Consider the following 16,453-nt stretch of genomic DNA (forward strand, 5'->3'; position numbering starts at 1 on the left):
TGTTTTTACCAGAGACGGTAATGTGAAGTACAACATGATCTGCAACAACAAATACGTTACTTCAAACAAGGAACATCGTTTTTTCTCCCTTTGACATCATAGAACAGTAACAGAACAGTATGTACTGTGGCTATTTTAAGTACGATGCAGGATGCTCCTCAGTGGCGCTGTTTCACTGAAACATGGGGAAACATGGTGAAGCCCCACAATTACCTAACCTGGAAGCTGTTTCAGACATAAGGAAGTGGATGGTGGGCAATTTTTTGGGCTTTTAAAACCTCTTAGGGATCCCTTAACGCTCTAATCTCTTTAGCGGGATCGATTTGACAACATCCAGTGAAATTGCAGAGCGCCAAATTCAAACTACAGAAATATAATTATTCAACATTTACGAAAATATAAGTGTAACATCAAAATAAAGCTTAACTTCTTGTTTATCCAGCCGCGGTGTCAGAATTCAAAAAGGCTTTACAGCGAAAGCAGACCATGCGATTATCTGAGGACAGTGCCCCGCATACAAACACAAGAAAATCAAATTTCCAATCAGGCAGGTGCGCGACAAAAGTCAGAAATAGCGATATAATTAACTTCTTTGGGCTAGGGGGCAGTATTTTCACATCCGGATAAAAAACGTACCCGATTTAATCTGGTTACGACTCCTGCCCAGTAACTAGAATATGCATATAATGAATGGCTTTGGATAGAAAACACCCTAAAGTTTCTAAAACTGTTTGAATGGTGTCTGTGAGTATAACAGAACTCCTATGGCAGGCAAAAACCTGAGAAGATTTCATGCAGGAAGTGGCCTGCAAGGTGTTGTTGTTCTTGCTTCTGTTTATTGAAGAGTCAGGATCTTAGCTGTAACGTGACACTTCCTACGGCTCCAATAGGCTCTCAGAGCCCGGGAAAAACCTGAACGATGACGAGGCAGCCTCAGGCTGAAACACATAATCACCTTTGCCAAGTGGTCTATCAGAGGACAATGGAATTAGGCGCGTGCCCGATTCGACCCTGTGCAGTATTTTCTTTCGGCTGTTTAGCTAATTGCAGATTCCCGGACGGAATATTATCGGAATATTATCAGACACCCATTTTTTCAAGCTAGCATATAATGTCACAAAAACCCAGAAGACAGCTAAATGCAGCACTAACCTTTGATGATCTTCATCAGATGACACACCTAGGACATTATGTTTTACAATACATGCATGTTTTGTTCAATCAAGTTCATATTTATATAAAAAAACAGCTTTTTACATTAGCATGTGACGTTCAGAACTAGCATACCCCCGCAAACTTCCGGGGAATTTACTAACAATTTACTAAATTACTCACGATAAACGTTCACAAAAAGCATAACAATTATTTTAAGAATTATAGATACAGAACTCCTCTATGCACTCGATATGTCCGATTTTAAAATAGCTTTTCGGATGAAGCACATTTTGCAATATTCTAAGTACATAGCCCAGCCATCACGGGCTAGCTATTTAGACACCCGGCAAGTTTAGCCTTCACCAAAATCACATTTACTATAAGAAAAATTCTATTACCTTTCCTGTTCTTCGTCAGAATGCACTCCCAGGACTTCTACTTCAATAACAAATGTTGGTTTGGTCCCAAATAATCCATCGTTATATCCAAACAGCGGCGTTTTGTTCGTGCGTTCTAGACACTATCCGAATGGTAAAAAACGGTCATGCGCATGACGCATTTCGTGACAAAAAAATTCTAAATATTCCATTACCGTACTTCGAAGCATGTCAACCGCTGTTTAAAATCAATTTTTATGCAATTTATCTCGTAACAAAGCGATAATATTCCGACCGGGAATCTGTGTTTCGGTAAAAAGAGGGAAAAACAGAAAGACGGGGGCGGACAGTGCACGAGCATGAAGTCCTTTGTCCTCTGATAGACCACTTAACAAAAGCGCTCGTGTGTTTCAGCCAGGGCTTTGAATTACGTCATTCAGGTTTTTCCCGGGCTCTGAGAGCCCATTGGAGCCGTAGGAAGTGTCACGTAACAGCAGAGATCCTTTGTAATGAATAGAGTTGACAAAGAAAGCCAATAAATGGTCAGACAGGCCACTTCCTGTAAAGGAATCTCTCAGGTTTTTGCCTGCCAAATGAGTTCTGTTATACTCACAGACACCATTCAAACAGTTTTAGAAACTTTAGGGTGTTTTCTATCCATATCTAATAAGTATATGCATATTCTAGTTACTGGGTAGGAGTGGTAACCAGATTAAATCGGGTACGTTTTTTATCCGGCGGTGTAAATACTGCCCCCTAGCCCTAACAGGTTTAGAAAAACCCAAATATTTACGAGAGTCTTATCTTTTAAATGGTGTAAAATAGTTGATTGTTTGAGAAATTGAAGTTCTTGCATTTTTGAGGTATTTCTATTTCGCGCCACGCAATTCCACTGGCTGTTGAATAGAGTGGGACGCTAACGTCCCACCTAGCCTAGATTAACGGTGTCCAAAGAAGGGCCAGAAGTATACATAATGGTGTCGTCTGCGTAGAGGTGGATCAGAGAATCACCAGCAGCAAGAGCGACATCATTGATGTATACAGAGAAAAGAGCTACAACCTCATGCTAATTGCATTAGCCTACGTTAGCTCCACCGTCCAATGGATGGGATACCGCTCCCGAAGAAGTTTTATTAACCTTGATGGTTGTATAGTCGTCTCAAATACAACTGTAAAGGACCTCGGCATTACTATGGTCCCTGATCTCTCTTTTGAGGAACATACATATCAAGCTTTTTTCATTCTTCATAACATTGCAAAAATCAGAAGCCTTTTGTCCAAAAATGATGCAGGAAAGCTAATCCAAGCCTTTGACACTTCACGATTGTGCTACTACAAAGCTCTACTCTCAGACTACCCATATAAAGGACTAAATAAACTTCAGTTATAGCTGTATTTGGCTGCTAGAATCTTGACTACAACCCCAAAATGTGATAATATTACTCCAACGCTAGCCTTTGGCTTCCTGTTAAGGCTAGGGCAGATTTCAAGGTTTTACTGCTAACCTACAGGAGAGATGGTCTTGCTCCTACCTATCTCTCCTATTTTGTCACTTCAAAATCCCTTCTGCCAAAATCCTACCGTCTTATAGGCAGAAACTCAAACAGGCTGTACCAGTGACGAGAACCATTCAACGCTGGTGTGACCAATCGGAAGCCATGCTTCAAGATTGTTTTGATCACGCGGACTGGAATATGTTCTGGTCAGCCTCAGATAACAACATTGACCTATACGCTGACTCGGTGAGTGCATTTATAAAGAAGTGCATTGGAGATGTTGTACCCACTGTGACTATTAATACCTACCCAAACAGGACACCGTGGATGGATGGCGGCATTCGCGCAAAACTGAAAGCATGATCCACCACATTTAACCATGGAAAGAGGTCTGGAAATATGGCTGAATATAAACAGTGTAGTTATCCCCTCCATAAGACAATCAAAGAAGCAAAATGCCGGTCTAGGGACAAGGTGGAGTCGCAATTCAACGGCTCAGACACGAGACCTACAGGTAATCACGGACTACAAAAATAAAAACAGCCACATCACGGACACCGACGTCACACTTCCAGACAAACTAAACATAGACTTATCTCTTCAGTAGGTCCTATGATTGAGTGTCGCCTGGACCATGGGTGCGAAGGTGAATAGCAAGGAACTGGAATGACGAACCGCCCTTGCTGTCTCTGCCTGGCCGGCACCCCTCTATCCACTGGGATTCCCTGCCTCTGACTCTGTTACGGGAGGCTGTGTCACTGGCTTACTACTGCTCTTCCATGCCGTTATAAGGATGGGTCCGTCACGTCATGACAGGCTTTTTTGCGCAATACTCGACTTGAATGGGTTGATCACTGAGGTGATCTTCCTGTCCAGTCTTGAGCCCCCTCGGGCTTGTGCGGTGGAGGAGATCTTCATGGGCTATACTCAGCCTTGTCTCAGGGTAGTAAGTTGGTGGTCTGTTGATATCCCTCTAGTGGTGTGGGGACTGTGCTTTGGCAAAGTGGTTCGGGTAATATCCTGCCTGGTTGGCTCTGTCCGGGGGTATCTATGCTGCAAAAGTGTACGTGTCGAGGGGCTAGGGTCAGTCTGTTATAATTATATTGTGTCCTGTGTGAATTTAAGTATTCTCTCTCTCTCTCTCTCTCTCTCTCTCTCTCACTCTTGCTCTCTCTCTCTCTTCTCTATCTCTACCGCACCTGCTGTCTCGACCTCTGAATGCTTGGCTATGAAAAGCCAACTGACATTTACTCCTGAGGTGCTGACGTGTTGCACACTCTACAACCACTATGATTATTATTTGACCCAGCTGGTCACCTATGATCTTTTGAACATCTTGAAGAACAATCTGGCCTTAATGGCCATGCATTCTTATGATCTCCACCTGGCACAGCCAGAAGAGGACTGGCCAACCCTCAGAACCTGCTTCCTATGTAGGTTTCTTCCTAGGTTCCTGTCTTTCTAGGGAGATTTTCCTATCCACGGGCTTCTACATCTGCATTGGTTGCTGTTTGGGGTTTTAAACTGGATTTCTGTGAAAGCACTTTGACATCTGCTGATGTAAAAATGGCTTTATACATACATTTGATTGACTGTGCTTCGTGGTAGTGTTTCCATACCTCTTGACATTTCCTCCTGAAGGACAACAGTCTTGATGGGATGCTCCCCTGTCTGTTCGTCTGGCACCTGCCTGACTATTCCCCCCTCTTGTTTTTTGAGCAGGTTCCACTCCTGCAGTAAGGTTTTGATGAGCTGGGGTGCTGCTTGCCATGCTGGGTTGTCCAAAGGCTGGCCCTGGTCTAACAGTTCTCAGACATTTTGAAGGGTCTCGTCGGTCTGTTGCCAAACACTCCAGGGCCATGTGTTTGGGGGGTCCCCCTCAAACGAACTGGGTCTGGGGCATCTCTTTACCTCCTTTCTCTGGAAGCATAGAGAGGATATTGGTGTTGATGATGTGGGCTTCTGGATGGTACTAGATGTTGAACTGGTAGTTTGCCAATTGTGTGGCTCAGTGCTGCTCGACTACCCCAAGGTTGGCTGTACACCGATGGACAAGCGGGTTATTGTCATTGTAAACAGTGAAATTGGATCCCCACAGGTAAGGGTTAAACTTCTCTATTACCTCCTATTTCAGTCTCAGCAGTTCCAGCTTGTAGTAGCTGTAGTTTTGGTAATATCGCTCGGTCGGGATCAAGCTCAGGCTGCCATAGGTGATGACCCTTTCCAGGCCCTCCTGCACTTGAGACAACACAGCCCATAGCCCTCGGAAGCTTGCATCTCTGTAGAGCCAGAGGTGAAGAGATATGTAATTCAATATCATAAATATATAATTTTAAATCCCCCAAAATTAATTTTACGGTTGCTGAGAAGTACCTCTTTTATATGCTTTTTCCCCTCATAGACCCAACTGTTACAAATATAGAGCAACATTTTTTAATACTGTTCCAAATAGTGCAAAAATGTCTAGTGGAAATTTTTCCTCTATTTCCGTCAGCTATGTTTAGACTGTTGTTGTCCATGTTTGCTGTGTTTTAGGGCACAGTAAAAAAAGGTTGGAAGTACATTTCTAGGGGTTCTGAGGCTTCTAGCTTGGAGTTGCATTTTTGATAACATATCTACAGTATTTCACTTTTTATTGTGTATAGAATTGCTTACTAGGTGTTGTCCAATGAATGTTGTAACCACTCCCTCTTCAAATCAGGGCTGATTGGAAAAAGCTGTTTAAAAGAGGACATTTCTTTGTACTCCCTGACGAAGGCCATGAAGCCGAAACGTGGCAGAGTTTTTAAACTTTGTTTCCATTGAACATGCCATACAAATATAGGCATTTTAATTAATTATATGACCAGTGCCTTGGTCCTCCTTTCTTTTTGATGACTATTCCAAAGTCGTAAATCAATCATTTTAAAAAGAATGTATGGCCAAATGTCAGATCAATGTCCCTCGGCCTCTGAATATCACAGGGAAAACATACCTATATCCTTGTGATCAGCATGGACAGATCTTTACTGCACAGAATACAATTTGTTACTAGCACAAAGGTCAAGGTCAAATTGACTTCAGATCACTGTTCCTCAGTTTCTGAGCATCATAGGGACATCATTATATCAATGTGATCAGCATATGCACCATTCTTGTGCATGAAGCAGCTTGTTTCAAGGACAAAGCGTTCAATAGTTACATAGACCAAGGTCAAGGTCAAATTGCGGGTCAAATTGACCCAGAACATCACGGATGTCACTATTTTAGCCCTTCCCTTATGTTCCAGTTCATTCCCTTCAAATTGACCCAGAACACAAGGGAAGGGCTAAAGACCTCTGTACTGGGACACTGGTTTTTCATGAGGTGGACCCCTGGTCCTCCAATAGATTATTGAGAGGTAAGGCAATCATTTAGAACATGGGATAAGTCACCTATAACACCCCACAAAGCACAGGAACGATTTTAACTGACTCACTTTGTTAAGCGTATCCCATTAATTTTCTGCTTTGACCTTACCAGGGTTTGGTGTAAACCCCTGGGCCCCCACCACATGCCCAAGGTAAGTGACCTGATCTAGAACAGGTGACACTTGAGGGGTTGTAGTTTCAATCCATGGCTCCAGAGGCGCTCAAACACTCCCTCCAAGTGGTCAGGTGGGTTTGCTAAAGGTTTCTCTCAAGATTATTATTATTATAATTGTTTTTTAAATGCCTTCCTCTCCATCTTAAATTAGCGTGCCCCATTCAATAAATTTAGAACCAGGACCAGATATAGCCCTTGGTTCTCTCCAGACCTGACTGCCCTTAACCAACACAAAACATCATGTGGCGTTCTGCATTAGCATCGAACAGCCCCCGTGATATGCAACTTTTCAGCGAAGTTAGAAACCAATATACACAGGCAGTTAGAAAAACCAAGGCTAGCTTTTTCAAGCAGAAATGTATCTTCCTGCAACACAAACTCAAAAAAGTTCTGGGACACTGTAAAGTCCATGCAGAATAAGAACACCTCCTCCCAGCTACCCACTGCACTGAGGATAGGAAACTCTGTCACCACCGATAAATCCACTATAATTGAGAGCTGCAAAATCTGGACCCCTGCAAATCAGCCGGGTTAGACAATCTGGAACCTTTTCTTTCTAAAATTATCTGCCGAAGTTGCTGCAACCCCTATTACTAGCCTGTTCAACTTCTCTTAAGTATCGTCTGAGATTCCCAAAGATTAGAAAGCAGCTGCAGTCATCCCCCTCTTCAAAGGGGGGGACACTCTTGACCCAAATTGCTACAGACCTATATCTATCCTACCCTGCCTTTCTAAGGTCTTCGAAAGCCAAGTCAACAAATAGATTACCGACCATTTCGAATCCCACCGCACCTTCTCCGCTATGCAATCTGGTTTCAGAGCTGGTCATGGGTGCACCTCAGCCACGCTCAAGGTCCTAAACGATATCGTAACCGCCATCGATAAGAAACAATACTGTGCTGCCATATTCATTGACCTGGCCAAGGCTTTCGACCCTGTCAATCACCACATCCTCATCGGCAGACTCAGTAGCCTTGGTTTCTCAAATGATTGCCTCGCCTCGTTCGCCAACTACTTCTCTGATAGAGTTCAATGTGTCAAATTGGATGACCTGTTGTCCAGGCCTCTGGCAGTCTCTATGGGGGTGCCACAGGGTTCGATTCTTGGGCCAACTCTTTTCTCTGTATACATCAATGATGTTGCTCTTGCTGCTGGTGAGTCTCTGATCCACCTCTACGCAGACGATACCATTCTGTCTACTTCTGGACCTTCTTTGGACACTGTGTTAACAACCCTCCAGATGAGCTTCAATGCCATACAACTCTCCTTCCGTGGCCTCCAACTGCTCTTAACTACAAGTAAAACTAAATGCATGCTCTTCAACCGATCGCTGCCCGCACCTGCCCGCCCGTCCAGCATCACTACTCTGGACGGTTCTGACTTAGAATATGTGAACAACTACAAAAACCTAGGTGTCTGGTAAGACTGTAAACTCTCCTTCCAGACTCACATCAAACATTTCCAATCCATAGTTAAATCTAGAATTGGCTTCCTATTTCGCAACAAAGCATCCTTCACTCCTGCTGCCAAACATACCCTCGTAAAACTGACCATCCTACTGATCCTTGACTTCGGCGATGTCATTTACAAAATAGCCTCCAATACCCTACTCAATAAATTGGATGCAGTCTATCACAGTGCCATCCGTTTTGTCACCAAAGCCCCATATACTACCCACCACTGCAACCTGCACGCTCTCGTTGGCTGGCCCTCGCTTCATACTCGTTGCCAAACCCACTGGCTCCAGGTCATCTATAAGACTCTGCTAGGTAAAGTCCCCCCATATCTCAGCTCACTGGTCACCATAGCAGCACCCACCTGTAGCACGCGCTCCAGCAGGTATACCTCTCTGGTCACCCCCAAAGCCAATTCCTCCTTTGGCCGTCTCTCCTTCCAGTTCTCTGCTGCCAATGACTGGAACGAACTACAAAAATCTCTGAAACTGGAAACACTTATCTCCCTCACTAGCTTTAAGCACCAGCTGTCAGAGCAGCTCACAGATCACTGCACCTGTACATAGCCCATCTATAATTTAGCCTAATAAACAACTACCGCTTCCCCTACTGTATTTATTTATTTAGCCCTTTTTCACACCATTATTTCTATTTCTACTTTGCACTTCTTTTCTTGTTCGAAAAATCAGATTTGTTGCTTATCTATGCTTCGTGTGCACTTTTTGCACTAGTTTGCACTGCTATAGTAAATAGGATGACAAATAGTACATCATAGATTTCAGTTTCAAATTTTATATCCTTTGAACAACCTATTCATTAAAAATAATATAGTTTTTTGTTGATAATCTACATATACTCACAATCAATAAGATTCATAACATTTCAGCTGCCTTAATACTGTAATAATTTTTTATGTAATTAGTGGTCAGGGAAAATCCAACTGATTATCTGGTGCACTCCTCTCATTCATTGCTGTCTCACCTGTGAATGTATTATTTAATAATGAATTAGTACCATAATTAAGTAATACCATATGTCTTGATAAAACAGCTTTCAATACTATAGTGCCCTATACGCTCATTACAAAGCTCACGGTGAAAGAAGGCAACATTACATCATCAACCCTGATTCTCAACACGGGAGCCCTACAAGGCTGAGTCCTCAGTCCCCTCCTGTATTTCCTGTACACCCACAACTGTGTGACCTCCAACTCTGTCATCAAGTTCGCTGACGACACAACAGCAGTAGCCATGATTACCAACAAGGACGAGACAGCCTACAGGGAGGAGGTAGGCACTCTGAAAGAGTGGTTTCATGTAAAAACCTCTCCCTCAATGTTAACAAAACAAAGGACCTGATTGTGGACTACAGGAGGAACCAGGCTGGACACATCCCCATCTTCATCAACAGGTCTGTCGTGGAAATGGTCAGTAGGAGCTTCAGATGGTGATACGTGCAGCCAAACGCACCATTGGGTGAACACTGCCTGCCCTACAGGACACCTACAACACTAGGTGTTGCAGGGAGGCCAAGAAGATCATCAGGGACCTCAGCCACCAAGCCATGCCCTGGTTTTCCTGCTTCAATCACTCAGACGCAACACAGCAGCATCATGGCAAAACTGGAAGACTGTCCGATAGTTTCGACCCTCAGACGATCAGGCTGCTGAATAGCCACCGCTAGTCAGCTACCTGCTCCTCCTCCCCCCTGCTACTCCCCCAATGGACACTTTTACTCTGCCCCCACCCCAACGACATTCATCACTGTTGCAGTTGTTAATATGTTTATCATAGATGTTTTTTATCCTATTTTTTATTTTTTTTATTTAACTCGGTCCCCACTCCCGCTCAATGGTCATGCTGCTCCCCCTATGGTCATTCCCCCCCACTCCCTCAACAGTTTTTACTCTGTGTAACGCCCTGGCCATAGAGAGGGGTTTTTTGTTCTTTATTTTGGTTAGGCCAGGGTGTTACATTGGGTGGGCGTTCTATGTTCTTTTTCTAGGTTTTTTGTATTTCTTTGTTTTGGGCCGTGTGTGACTCCCAGTCAGGCACAGCTGAAGTTCGTTGTTGTTGATTGGGAGTCACACATAAGGAGCAGGTTTTTCCTTTGGGTTTTGTGGGGGATTGTTTTCTGTCTCGTTCGTTTTGACCAGACAGGACTGTTAGCTTTCGTTGCTGTTTGATGTTTTGTTATTAGTGGTTCATTTTATTACATTTTATAATGAATCCACAACCTCCGCTGCATCTTGGTTTTCTTGCGACGACAGCCTCCATCCCAATGGACATTTATTTGTTATTTAAATTTCTATTGTTGTTTTTGTATTACCATTTTCATTATTTTAATTCACTTATTCCTGCATGTTCAAGCTCAGAGCCTGAGATTTTCACTGTACCCTCCAATCACTCCTGAAACCCTGTACATGTGACTATTAAACACAGAATTTCAATGAAAATGAAAGTCCCCTAAATTGGGGAATTAACATTTAAGAAGTTAATATGAGATATTTTCAGTAACACGTATTAAGGTGATAATAATCTTGTTTTAACGTGACCATTATTTTCTATCAACGTGGTAATTATCTCATAAAAGTTATAGGAATTTTGTTTGTGTGTGCTTGGCACAACCATACATTCGAGACCCAACTGTTGAAATGTTTCCTGCTAAAGGATTCAGATACAAATTTTGTCTAGTACATATAAAAGAAGAACTTCACATTTAGTGACAGTTTGAAAATTCCTGGGGGGGGGCAAAATAGTGGAGGGGGTGTATTTTTTTGTTGTTGCTTGGGTGAGGGTTGTGTGGATTTTTAGTGGGCACAGGGGAGGGTAGTTTGTTTTTTCCCTAGTTTACATTCACAGTTTTGCAGGTTTTTCTACATCATTTGTTCTGTTCTAGACAACTTACCCCATCTGCTTGCATCAAGGAGTTTAGGTAGCGACTTTCCTTATACACTAGCCTACGCCACAGTCACCACATGGGTTGCCACTGTCTGCTCTGGGCTGCTCATTTCATCACACTCACACCTTTGATATTTGCCTCTCTGAAGGCCACAAAACAACATGTTTCATTGCCCATGACGAGTTTTTTTTAAAATCAGAGTTATTGACTTCACAATAAGCCAGATTCAAGTAACTTCCATGACAGCTTTGTGTTGCTGAAACTTGAAGCAGCAACCACGGCACAATCAATCGGGAGGTGGACTATACATAGAGCTGAAAATTAGGCTCATTTGAATATCTCTTGTCAGGGCTACCTGGCCAACTTCCACCACGGAGAGTGCCCATTGACGCTGAGCGAGAGACTGAACGGCACCAACCACGCCATCCTGCAGACCATTTTTTAAACTGGGGCCTCAGGACTGTTAGGGTTAACTCGAATGGTGTGGGTGGTTGGTGGAGTAAATTGATGGAAAGTTTGATTTGACATGTTTTGTGCATATTTTTTTTCATCACTCACAATAAAACCTTTATATTCATTGAGTCTCCTGTAATGAAAAGGCTTTGGTATTATTCAGACAGATAGTCTCTTCTCAAATTGATACAGACACAGAAAGTTCAGATAGAAATGGACTTTATAGAGCAGACATAATTCTCTTTCATATAGAATGAGTCTAGTTATCCCTCTCATTTACAGATTGTGAATTATACTGCCATCCTATGGCCACTGCACATACTGAAAACAATCTCTGATCACTGGGCACAGACATCAATTCAATGTCTACTCCATTTTGGTTAAAAAAACACCAACGTTGATTCAACCAGTGTGTGTCCAGTGGGTGTAAAACTCTGCAGTAAAACTGTTTTTCAACTTGTCTCTTTCCTCCAGCATTTTGGATATGAAATCTAATGTTTCATATGAGGTGACATCATAGAATGTCACCTTTTATTTGAGGGTATTTTCATACATATCTGTTTTACCGTTTAGAAATGAAAACACCTTATGTATCTAGTCCCCCCATTTGAAGAAGTATTTTGACAACTTCACTTGTAGTGTATTAAAGGTAGTAACCCTTTAAACGTAATGTTCAGTTAAATTATGTATTTAGATATCGGTTCCCTTACCCAGTAAGCAGTCTATGAACTGCTCTAATGAGTGACTGCAGTCCACACTTTGGTTTTGATAGTCACTGCCAACAAACACGAATGTTATCATTTTCAGACAAACACGTTACTACTTCAGAACACTATTACAACAGTGTGACTGTTTTGGAATAAAATGTTCAATATATTTCCTTTAACATCCTCTGTGTTGTGTGCTTATTGTTTAACCATTGATATGTTCTAGGTCATTTTGAGACCTGAAGGAGCATCAGGTACTGCTGGAATATCTACCAATAGCATGTCCATATTTTTGTGATAAATTACACTGGTCACTGTTCAAAACATTCAGAAAGTATTAAGAAAGTATGAATAGTCCTCACTGTAGATTAGGGAATGCAAAACGACTTTACTAATGATTATTAAATGGTTTAAAAGGACATGTATTAAACATCTTATGAATGATCTTATAAATCATTATTACATACTATGAAAGTTGTTTATAAATGTATGAAGAAGTAGCTTACTGAAACAGATGCAGGAGTAATGATAAAGAAGTTATGAATAAACTATATACTTTTCCATTATTAATTATTTAGTGTGTTACCCAATCTCTATATTCATTCACCCTAAACAGCTTCTGAGAGAGCTGCTCTGGTGTGACCCCTGACCTGGCAGCAGGGATGTAGTGAGAGCAGTGGTAGTAAGAGTAGTGGTAGTGTTCATAACCAGTATGTTGAGGTTGAAGTGTCTACTGTGGTCTCCTGCGCTGTTGTGTTTAATAATGAATACATATAGTAGTTGTTTATACATGTCATAATACCCAGGTGAGTAACATTTAGTAAATGTGGGTGTAATAATAAATGGTGAGCAAACTGTAAATGCCTTACACATAGTTTACAAATGGTTTATTACTGACCATTATAAAGTGGTACTTATAATTGCATATTCTTGCATTTTACCCTCAACTACTTACATACACCATTGAGACAGACTTGGACGTCATCTGATATCATGCAGTATTGAACATATCAACTTCACTGCACTTGTTAAAGCTGTTGTGTCACCATGTAGCCACTAGAGGGTAATGTTAGACTATATATAATGATTCATGACTTCCTCAAAATGTACTTTTAGAATAATTACATACTATTTATCATTAAATAACATTTAACAACCACAGGCTTTGGAATTTGTAATATACAACCCAAAATGACTACAGTGTTTTTTATAAAACAAGCTTATGCTTTCTAATACTTTCTCCAAGTCATTCCAATCCAATCCAGCCAAATCATTGTATCAACACGACATTCATCTATATATTGTCAGTGTATTGTTACGTGAAATAACAATTGTATAACATAACTATGTCAAACCTGTTTTTCAAACTTAGAAATACAAATATAGGTTCTATGAACACCTTAACTTCAGAGTGAAAATATGTTTAGCTGTCACTTTGAACCATGGATAAAAGAAAGCATAAATTATTGGATTAATTAAGGAATTAACAAGTGGCAGAAAGCTGAGGATGAATGATAATAAATTGTCACTTAAAAAAGAAACAAAGAAAAAAGAAAATAGAAATGGAATCCAACAAATGAAATAGTTGGAAACAACAATAGACAGAGTTTTTGTTGCTTTTCTCTCAGACTTATTTGCCTGTACAGTTTTAACACCAGACACACTGGCAGCCTCTTTTGAAAATACCTTTCTGGCCTGTGATCTGGCCACCACAAAGATTTTCATATAAAGTGTTACAATAATAGAGCATGGGACAACCATTGTAAATACAAATTCAATTATATTTCCCCAGGTTATTCCTTCGACAATAAAACATTCATTCAAACACCGACTGGGTACCTGTACATTTACAATGTTTTTTATAATAACAGCATCGTATATGATACAACAACACCAGGTAATGGATATACAACACATCACTCTTGTTATTGTTATTTTAGAGTGGTATAATAAGGGATCACACACAGCAACATAGCGGTCAATAGATATCAAGACCAAACTGCCCAGAGATAAAGAAGTACATAAACAAGTAATGTAGAGAAGAAACGCACAGAAATATTCCCCAAAAACCCAGCACGGTTCAATTATTGCTACAGTCATTACAGGTATCACAATCAGTCCCACCAGGAGATCTGACACAGCCAGAGAGAGGATGAGCAGGTTGGTTGGAGTGTGGAGCTGCTTGAAGTGAGAGATGGAGATGATCACCAGTATGTTCAAAAATACTGTAACTGCTGAAATCAATGAGAAGAAGATGTACAGTGTTATGTAGATAGATATCGATAGCAAAGCCTTTCTGCAAGAGGAGTTTCTGTCTTTAAAACAGTATTGAACCTCTTCATGCTCCTCCATTTGTAATAAAAAATCTAAATGCTGATGTCCTCCTGCTCCTGCTTGGTCCTGTGCTTGACCCTGTTAGTTCAGCCTTCTGTCAAACTCTGAGCTCTGCCTCTCTATTTATCCCTGAGTTACTGACAGCCACTCCACTCCCCGGAGTCTCTCTGCACACAAAAACATACACAAGTGAGCACAGAATGATGTAATGTATGACAGGATTGTATGATGCTGTGGCCTGTCCTTTAGCCTTCCTGATAGTTAGATATGAGATAAAGGGACATTTTCTCAAATTCTGAGCATTTTAATGGGGAAAATATATTCTGGTTGATGTTTTGGTCACTCAAAGGCTATTTTTCAAGGGAAATAGGATACCTGTGTTAGAGTAACTGTTTTGGGTGATGTCAGGGCTCAATTTGGAACATTATCCACAGCCTCAGGAGACATGACAGCACGTCACATGTCAGCTGGCCAGTGTGTAGTCCTTTAGGTGCCTTTTAGCAAAGTGTGTAGGAAAGCTGACAGTAGGGAAGTTGATGACTGTCACGACTTCCGCCGAAGTCGGTCCCTCTCCTTGTTCGGGCGGCGTTCGGCGGTCAACGTCACCGGTCTTCTAGCCATCGCCGATCCACTTTTCATTTTCCATTTGTTTTGTCTTGTTTTCCCACACACCTGGCATTCATTCTGTCATTACATGTCATGTATTTAACCCTCTGTTCCCCCCATGTCTGTGTGTGTAATTGTTTATCGATGCCCATGGAGCTGGGAGGTGCTGCGCTCAGGGAGACTGGAGGAGGTACCGCCTCGTGCACCATCTGTGGCCGCAGAGGTTACACTGCCGGTCGGTGTCGGGTTGGTTCATCTGGGGGTCGAGGCAGCAGGCAAGGCACCATTCTCACCCAGAGCCCACTGTTGCACACATGTTTTTGTTTGTTACTTTTCCTGAGTTTTCCCCGCATTCGTTGATTCAGGCGCGGCTGGGAATTTTATTGACAGATCATTTGCCCATAGTTTAGGGATCCCCATCATTCCAGTGGTTATGCCCTTCCCAGTTCACGCCTTAGACAGTCGACCATTAGGGTCAGGGTTGATTAGGGAGGCCACCACTCCTCTGGGGATGGTGACGCAGGGGGCTCACACAGAGAGAATCAGTCTCTTCCTCATTGACTCTCCTACGTTTCCCGTGGTGCTAAGCCTACCCTGGTTAGCTTGTCATAGAGGGCTCTCACGGTGTGGTCGCGAGAGTGCTCGGGGGGGGTGTTTAGGGGTTTCCGCTGGTGCTACTACAGTGGAAAGTCCAGACCAGGTCTCCACCGTGCGCATTCCCCCCGAATATGCCGATTTGGTTCTCGCCTTCTTTTAAAAGAATTACCACCCCATCGACGGAGGGGATTGTGCGATAAATCGCCTGGAAGACGCCGTACTTCCCAGGAGTCACGTGTATCCCCTGTCACAGGCGGAGACGGTGGCTATGGAAACAGATGTCTCCGAATCCCTGCGTCAGGGGTACATTCGGTCCTCCACTTCACCCGCCTCCTCGAGTTTATTTTTTGTGAAGAAGAAGGAGGGAGGTCTGTGCCCGTGTATTGACTATCGAGGCCTAAATCAGATCACTGTGAGGTACAGTTAGCCGCTACCTCTTATCGCCACTGCGATTGAGTCAATGCATGGGGCGCACTTCTTCACCAAACTAGATCTCAGGAGCGCTTACAACCTGGTACGTATCCGGGAGGGAGACGAGTGGAAGACGGCGTTCAGTATGACCTCAGGGCATTATGAGTACCTCGTCATGCCGTACGGGTTGATGAATGCTCCATCAGTCTTCCAAGCCTTTGTAAACGAGATTTTCATGGACCTGCATGGGCAGGGTGTAGTGGTGTGTATTAATGACATTCTGATATACTCCGCTACACGTGCCGAGCATGTGTCCCTGGTACGCAGGGTGCTTGGTCGACTGTTGGAGCATGACCTGTACGTCAAGGCTGAGAAATGCCTGTTCTTCCAACAGTCCG

The 16,453-nt window shown here is 42.5% G+C and overlaps 1 protein-coding gene across 1 annotated transcript; it reads right to left on the minus strand.

Annotated features, from left to right (window-relative positions):
• Positions 1-5,153: 5,153 nt before the first annotated feature.
• On the minus strand, positions 5,154-14,562 carry LOC115156278 (trace amine-associated receptor 13c-like). Its single transcript, XM_029703736.1, has 2 exons — positions 13,682-14,562; positions 5,154-5,266 (listed from the first exon to the last, which is right to left on the minus strand). Exons 1-2 carry the CDS (start codon positions 14,457-14,459, stop codon positions 5,154-5,156), a joined length of 891 nt encoding a protein of 296 aa, XP_029559596.1. The 5' UTR covers positions 14,460-14,562.
• Between the last annotated feature and the right edge of the window lie 1,891 nt (positions 14,563-16,453).

The sequence above is a fragment of the Salmo trutta genome, chromosome 20 (assembly GCF_901001165.1).
Source record: "Salmo trutta chromosome 20, fSalTru1.1, whole genome shotgun sequence".
Taxonomy (NCBI): Eukaryota; Metazoa; Chordata; class Actinopteri; order Salmoniformes; family Salmonidae; genus Salmo; species Salmo trutta.